The sequence below is a fragment of the Somniosus microcephalus genome, chromosome 7, assembly GCF_052327205.1.
Source record: "Somniosus microcephalus isolate GS21.2 chromosome 7, FLI_Smic_1.0, whole genome shotgun sequence".
Classification (NCBI taxonomy): Eukaryota; Metazoa; Chordata; class Chondrichthyes; order Squaliformes; family Somniosidae; genus Somniosus; species Somniosus microcephalus.
In genome coordinates this window covers 118,107,999-118,116,314 of record NC_140993.1, presented here as the reverse complement: position 1 = coordinate 118,116,314, position 8,316 = coordinate 118,107,999, and the positions used below count along the sequence as shown (strand labels likewise).

General features: G+C 45.8%; 1 protein-coding gene across 3 annotated transcripts in view; it reads right to left on the bottom strand.

The window, feature by feature from the left end:
* Positions 1 to 1,544: 1,544 nt before the first annotated feature.
* The window catches only part of LOC147114861 (H(+)/Cl(-) exchange transporter 7-like), a 128,422-nt gene continuing 121,650 nt past the window's right edge, over positions 1,545 to 8,316 (bottom strand). For 2 of the 3 annotated variants that reach the window (XM_085992893.1, XM_085992891.1), the window contains one exon: positions 1,547 to 2,782. In XM_085992893.1, the coding sequence (XP_085849019.1) occupies positions 2,564 to 2,782 (219 nt within the window). In that variant the 3' untranslated portion in view covers positions 1,547 to 2,563. Of the gene's footprint in view, positions 2,783 to 8,316 lie in introns of all 3 variants that reach the window. The other variant, XM_085992894.1, reaches the window with a different exon arrangement.

Here is an 8,316-nt window from a genome sequence, read left to right as displayed (position 1 = left end):
CCTGATACACAGAGTCCAGGTACTTCTCCCCCTCCCTGTTGTGTCACAGTGTCTGAAGCTCAGACTCCAGCTCATCAACACGGAGCTGGAGTTCCTGTAGCAGCAGACACTTGTCACAGACGTAATCACCGTGAGCCTCAATGGGGTTCACCGGCTCCCACATCTCGCAACAGTAACACATCACCTGCTCCATTCTATTTAATTAATTAAATTTTTTATTGTTAGTTATGGACGCCCTCTGCCCGATTTTAGATGCTAGTATTCCCTTTAATTAATTGGATTTAAATTAAATCAATCCCTCTAGTTACACCAGTTAAATGGTTTACCAACAGTCACTCTGCACCAGAAAGGCCTTGGTACACCACAGCAACCTTAAAAACTATAAACCACAGACTTAAAGTTTTAAAACGAGAGAAATACTCCAATCACCTACCTGTTTTGTGGTGACGTCACACCTTGAATACTTTTTACCTCTCTCCTTGCCTGAGATTGGAGATTGGTGAGGCCTACCTGAGCCTCTGGGGCCTCTTGTAGTCGCTCTGCCGCGCTGCTCCGCCTCCACCCGCTGCCGATGCCGCACTGAGGCCTACCTGAGCCTCTGGGGCCTCTTGTAGTCGCTCTGCCGCGCTGCTCCGCCTCCACCTGCTGCCGATGCCGCACTGAGGTCTACCTAAGCCTCTGGGGCCTCTTGTAGTCGCTCTGCCGCGCTGCTCCGCCACCACCCGCTGCCGATGCCGCACGGAGGCCTACCTGAGCCTCTGGGGCCTCTTGTAGTCGCTCTGCCGCGCTGCTCCGCCTCCACCCGCTGCCGATGCTGCACTGAGGCCTACCTGAGCCTCTGGGGCCTCTTGTAGTCGCTTGTTACAGCTGTGAGTTTCCTGGGTTTGCACTGCTAATTAATCTGGCTAAATTAGACTGAGATTTATCAGGCACAGCAACTGCCAGGATCAGCTGATACAGGCAGAAGTGAGGAGTCTGGAAATATTGAATACAGATTTCTACAGCTCGAAAATGTTTTTTAAAGTGCTTTTTGCCATTCTGCCTACACACACCTGACTTGCTTCTCAAACCTACCCAACCCCACCCATACCCAGAGTTAGGGCTTCTCAGGAGCAGGTATAGCATTCCCTGTCAGTATACGCTTATATCTCATTATCTTGGAGGAGGAGCACCACCACAGGTTGGAGCAAAGGAGTCTCGGGCAGTATTTATTGTAAGGAGCATCACAGCACATGTCATCACTGAGGTCTTCTCTTCTGTGGAACACAGTCAACCTTTGACGCTATAGCCATACTTCCTTCTCGCCCTTACTTTGAAATAAAGTGACAGTCCCTCAAACCACTACCCATCCCACAACATGACAGCATATCAGCCCTCTTTGTCCCTACGTGGCCATACCAATCGTCATCACCTGAGTGAAGGCGTCAGCACCACAAAAGTGCATCCTTTCCTGTATGACTTTAACCTCTATCAATAACAAAGCACTATGCCCGTGCCCCTTATATTATTTGAAATGTTTGTATGAATTTATTAACATATTTTCATAATGTTAAAAAATAAGTACAATTTCATATTCTTTCAATTTTCATAATTTAAAAAATATTTAGATTAAGTAAAATGAAACAAATTAATAAAAGTCAATGAAAAACAGCAAAGTAAATTATAAGGTATAGATACTGTAGAGTGGGACTAACTGTATATATTTAAAACTTTTGTCTGTCACATAAAATATTGTAAAATACGTTCTTGATTATGAACATTGAATTAGAAGATTTACTATCATGCATGGGTATTGCTTTACATTTTTTACACCATAGCAACATGTAAATTATAGTATTATATAGTAGAAAATGGCCAAACTAAAATGTGCATGATTAGGATACTTTCTGGTTTTAAAACTTTATTCTTTATTGGAAATTTAAGGCAACATTTTCCTAAGTAAAATCACTTTTTGCACTAAAGCTGTTAACTATTATTCCCAGATAATTGTAGAACAATTACAGAAATTCTGACGAATATAGGAGAGCACTGTCCAACCTGTGGTTTTCCAAAAAAAACTTTAAACTCATTAACATTTATTGCTAATCAACAGCAGATCACATTATTTCATTCTTCTACAAAAGTAGCAATCCACTGCAATCAAGAGATGAGGTGCTAAAATGTGAACTAATATATGTGGGATGATGGCCATTGATTGAATTTATATTGCTAATACTTGTCAAAGACTTGAACAAACAGGAAACCGATTGCAATTTTTCTTTATAAGTCTGGTAAAGAGACATCCCATGCTGTGGAATATCTTCTGAAGATGATCTCCCTAACTGACATCATCCTAATAAGTAGCTGCTCAAAATTGATGTTTACAGGGCTGTATGGAGGAGCCCTGAAAATGAAGGTTATTACAAAGCAAAATTGAAAAGCAAAGGTTGGAGGCTGTGAAGGTGCTCTATAGACAAATACCTATCAGAAACAATCCGTACCTTCAGAGTTACCTGCCCCTCTTAATGAGGTTTGTGTTCTACACAGGCAGAGTAATCAATGAAACTTTCCCACCAGAAAGCTTTTATCTTTTATCATTGTCTGATTTCAAATTCTCAGATTCCAGCAGTTTCTCTTCAAGTCGGAACGCCATCAGATCTTTCCGTGTAATGATGCCAAGAACACGGTTTCTCAAGTCAACAACAGTCAGGTGTCGAAGTCCCAATGTTCGAAAAATAATGTAAGTGCGTTGGAGTGAAAAATTAGCATGGACTGTCATTGCTGATTGGTTGATGTAGGGTTTCTATAGGCAACAGACAAAAGAGGTGAGGAAAGTTGACTACAGGCAGTTCTCAACAAAAGAGGAATATTCTCAGTTAACATAAACCTCCAAGATAACAAATTTATAGTTAGTTTTATTCTTAAAGATTTGATTTATCATATTAGAATTTTTGTACAGATAATATCAGATCAAAGCAGTCCAAAATAATTACACTTAAACAAAACACTGTACAAGAAAAAAACATTGAAATCATGAATAAACATCAGTCTATAAATAATCCCATGTCCTATGACTGTGAACAGTTCTGGTTTCCATATTACAAAAAGGATACAGAGGCACTGGAGAAGATGCAAAAAAGATTTACTTGAATTATACCAGAACTGAGAGGTTATACCAATCAGGAAAGATTGAACAGGCTGGGGCTCTTTTTTCTAGAAAAGGGAAGACCGATGGGTGACCTGATAGAGGTCTTTAAGATTATGAAAGGGTTTGATAGAGTAAACATAGAGACGATGTTTCCACTTGCGGGTGAGACCAGAACTAGGGGCCATAAATATAAGATAGTCACTAATAAATCTAATAGGGAATTCAGGAGAAACTTCTTTACCCAGAGAGAGGTTAGAATGTGGAACTCACTACCACAGGGAATAATTGAGGCGAACAGCATAGATGCATTCAAAGGGAAGCTAGATAAGCACATGAGGGAGAAAGGAATAGAAGAATATGTTGCTGGGGTTAGATGAAGAGGGGTGGGAGGAGGCTCATGTGGAGCATGGACCGGTTGGGCCAAATGGCCTGTTTCTGTGCTGTAAATACTTTGTAATGATGTAAACTATGAACAATTGAACTATGAACCAGCTATTAACAGAAAGACTGAGACATTTAGGGGGTTAAATTGGCCAACCCCCAAACACGGGCGCAGGGATTGCGATTTGCGATTACCCCGCGTCTGTTGATTGCAAGCAGGCAGGATGCCAACTTTGTGCTGCCTGCGCACTACCATGATTTCTGCATTCAGCCAGCGCTCCCCGTCCTGTTCATTGGCTGCACATATCAGCAGGGAGCCCAATAGCGTGAGTGCCAAGCACTACTTAAAGCCAGCCTTCACCTCTTAAAGGGGAGGTGTATTGGGGCTGAGGTCATTCTGAATAGTGTGCTCTGCAACAATCAACAATGGCTGACCATGGGAGACAGCAGGCACCAAGGTTTTCAGAAACTGCACTGGAGGTCTTAGTTGAAGAGGTGGAACAGAGAAGGTGTGTCTTGCATCCTCAGGAGGCCCTGCAGGCACTTACTCAGAAGGCAGTGGCAAGAGATAGCCGTGGAGGTCAATGCCAGGCATATAACTCCAAGAACATGGATGTAGTGCAGGAAGAAGTTTAATGACCTCACACGAGTGGTCAAGGTCCGTGACTGCATCTTCAAATGCTGTAACCTACCAACTGCACTACGAGCCTCAGCCACTGCTCAATTCACCACACCCCTATCACTCACCTACCAACAATCTCTATCAATCAGCACTCATACCTAAAATTCATATGCTTCACCTCACCCTCACACACTTAGCACTGTTGCAGGCCTCAAACCTACATCTCACAGATTGCACACACTGGCAGCTATTCACAATGACAGCCACATCACCCAAACAGATTGCACGACACTCACTGACACATTTCACCCTCTCCTGCAGGAGAAGGTAGCGCACAACCTGAGACAGCAGGAACTAATCGGAGGGGGAGAGGCACGCTTGCATGTTCTAACCTCCATGGAGGAGATGGTGCTGGTCATTATGGGAAGGGCCATGGCTGAGGCCGGCGGGGCTGAAGCCATTGAAGATGAGGGTATCCGCATACCTAATCCTCCTTTTCTCATCCCAATTCTCCCTCATCCCACAATCTCTTCTGACTGAGAAGCCGTTGATAGTGTAAGCATACACTTCTTACTTTCTCCTCTCCCCTCACACAAACCAACCCTTGTCCCTTTTTCCTTTCAAATTCCCAAGAACTGCAACCTGCCCAGGCAGTGGGGGAAGAGCAAGAAGACAGTGAAGATGAAGACACACAGTCACTCAATTTCACAGGCGCAGCCACCAGCTCAGATAATGGCACTGCGTGAAATTTAGAGGATAGCATAGAGACGGGATCTGCACGTGGTGAGACACCGGACACAAGTGCGCTGCAGCCAGGGCAGGGGGAAAGGATAGTGCGGGCACCAGCTCACTGGAGGGCAAGGTCGCACAGATGTTCTGCTGCAGAGGACTCAGATGATGACGTCAATGGGCCAGGCCACAGAAGAAGGCTGATGGGTGTACAGACCCAAATGCTTGGTGCACTGGAAAGCCTGCCAGAAAGCCTGTGTTCAATGTCAAGGAGCAATCTGCTCCCCAACAGAGTACTAGGATTGCAGAGGTGCCACCCCAGGAGAGTGGCAATGGCTCCAAGGAGTACAAGCCTGCTGTCCCCTCTCAGGATGACAGCGTTTGTGCTCCCATCCCTGCCACTCCGCCAGTGCCCTTGCTGTTGCCCAGACTGCTGCGGCACAGGCCGAGATGGTGCAGTCTACAGCCGGGCCATGTAGGCCCAGAGCTGCTCAAGGTCGCCCTCCAAGGCCATCTGCAGTCTTCTCAACTGAAGGTCAGCAGCCTTCCACAAGCCATGTCGTAGCCACTGGGGAAGCACCTTGTAGGAGCACTAGGCCCTCCAAAGGCACACGAAAGAGGCACTAATGGAATGCACAAGGGTGATTAGTTTATTTTTGTATGCACTATGGTATGATTTAATTTATAAATTCTGATTGGAATGTGTATTTTGTGTTGCCTTTTATTTTTGCAACTATGAGCAAGAGATCAATGTGATGGTCAGCGACAGAGGAAAGGTAAGGGGTGTGGGACTATTGGTGAATGGTGAATTGGAGTTGAGGTTACTGGTATCGCAATTGAATTAGTTCTTCATGTACAGCCCGGGCAGAAAGGGAGAGTCTAGGTTGTAGCCTCCCTTCCTACTCCTCCTCTTCCACCTCCTCCTCTACCTCCTCCTCCCCGTGCTCCTGCTTTTCAGCTTCTCGCCTGATAGGTGGTGGCAAGGGCTGTTCCCTCATAATGGCAAGGTTGCGCAGCATGCAGCATAGCACCACAAATCTTGAGTCCTGCTCAGCTGAGTACTGCAGGGCTCCTCCAGCGCAGTCCAGGCAGTGGAATTGTTGCTTTAGGCTGCAAATGGTCTGCTCTATAAGATTTCTTGTGGCAGCATGGCTCTTATTGTATGCCTGCTGTGCATGGGATGCGGACCGGAGTCATGAGCCATGTCATTAGCAGATAACGCTTGTCACCCAGTAGCCACCCTTTGGTTTGCCATGGTTGTAAAATACAGCTGGCACAGAGGACTGCCGCAGAATGAACACGTCGTGATTGCTGCCAGGGTACCAGGCATTGACCTACATGATGCGCTACCTGTGGTCACACACCAGCTGCACATTGAGGGAGTAGAATCCCTTTCGGTTCAGTTGCATGGCAGAGTTGACATGAGGCAGACGCAAAGCAATGTGCGTGCAGTCAATGGCACCCTGCACCATGGGGAAGCCTGCAGTCCTTGCAAACCCTCGTGCTCACTCCGCCTGCTTCTCTCTGGCAAGAGGCAATGAGATGAAGTTGTCTCTCTTGCATAGAGAGCCTCAGTGACCTCCCTTATGAGGAGATGAGGAGGAATTTCTTCTCTCAGAGGGTCGTGAATCTTTGGAATTCTTTACCCCAGAGAGCTGTGGAAGCTGAGTCATTGAATACATTCAAGGCTGAGATAGACAGATTTTTGAGCAACAGGGGAGTCAAGAGTTATGAGGAGCGGGCAGGAAAGTGGAGTTGAGGCCAAAATCGGATCAGCCATGATCTCATTAAATGGCGGAGCAGGCTCGAGGGGCCTAATGGCCTGCTCCTGCTCCTATTTCTTATGTTCTTATGTTCTTATGCAGAAGTGCACTGCAAACTGAGAGATGTTGCTTAGATCTCCAGCAGCAGCCTGGAAGGAGCCAGACACAGAAGTTCAGAGCCACGGTCACCTTGACAGCCACAGGCAATGCGGTCCTCGCCCTGCTCCGAGGGTGGAGTTGTGGCTGCAGCAGGTGGCAGGTTTCAGTGATGTCCTCCTTAGTGAAGCGCAGACGTCTCCAGTATCGGTCGTCGTTGAAGTTCAGGTACAAGAATTGCTCCCTAAACACCCTCTGCGGACATGGCCTTCTGCTGAGCGCTCTTCTCCCTTCTCCCACTCCCTCCTCTAGCAGTTTGTCCTGCTCTGCATGACCTCTGCTCATCCTCCCAGTCCAAGAATAAGAATCAAAACATGACAAAGTACAACAACAACAACTTGTATTTATTTAGCACCTTTAACGCAGTAAAACATCCCAAGGCGCTGCACAGGAGATTTTAAGTCAAAAAATTTGACACTGATCCTCATAAGGATAAATTAGGGCAGGTGACCAAAAGCTTGGTCAAAGAGGTAGGTTTTAAGGAGCGTCTTAAAGGAAGAAAGAGAGGTAGCGAGGCGGACAGGTTTAGGCAGGGAATTCCAGAGCTTAGGGCCGAGGCAACAGAAGGCACGGCCACCAAAGTATTATGTCCGTGTATAATTGAGACACGGACTGCAGGAGTTGATTATAACAAGTCTTTACTGAATGGAGACAACCTGGAAACTGAAACTACAGAAGCCTGCTAGGGCCTTTTATACAGGGGTGGTCACTGCCGGTACTGCAGTCTGAGACCAGTTATTCCCTTAAAGGTACATACACAACAATTCCTCCCATTTTAGATAAACAGCACATAACATTCATTTAACAACTAAATAATAACTAATTACAATTACAGTTGCTAGATACATTGGTTGAAGTTAAGCAATTATAAGTTCAGTCTTTGAGGAGGCTTCCTGATTCTGTCTGGATAACGACTCTTTGGGATATCAGGTTCTTCTGGCAAGGTTGCGTCGGGATCAATGTCGTTGTTTGGTTCGTCTCCTTCCAATATCACCGATTCTGCGGTAGATGCAATTGGTACTTCGGTTTCATCACCAGGTGTATCAGATCGTGGTGTGGAGTTGACGTTTTCCAGTGACTCTAGAATCTGGTCAGCATGGCGTCTTACAATGCTCTCTCCAACGTCCACGGTATACATTAGAGGTCCTTGCTGTGTACAGATCGTTCCTGGCTGCCATTTCTCTGTGCGGTAGTCCCGGGCCAAAACTGGTTGACCTATCTTAAAAATCCTGGTTGGCCTTTCATTCATATTCTGAAACTGCCTGTTCTCCACATCTCTTCTGATGTTTGGCTTAACCAAATCCAAGCGGCATCGTAGTCTTCGATTGAAGAACATCATGGCTGGAGTTTGGTTGGTAACCGCATGTGTCGCATTCCGGTAGGCAAACAAGAAGTTATCCATCTTGTGTTGTAGGGGTGTATCTTCATTACACATTGCCTTGATAGCCTTCTTGAATGTTTGAACAAACCTCTCGGCCAATCCATTAGTGGCTGGATGATATGGGGCGGATGTGTAATGCTTAACACCATTGTTCTTT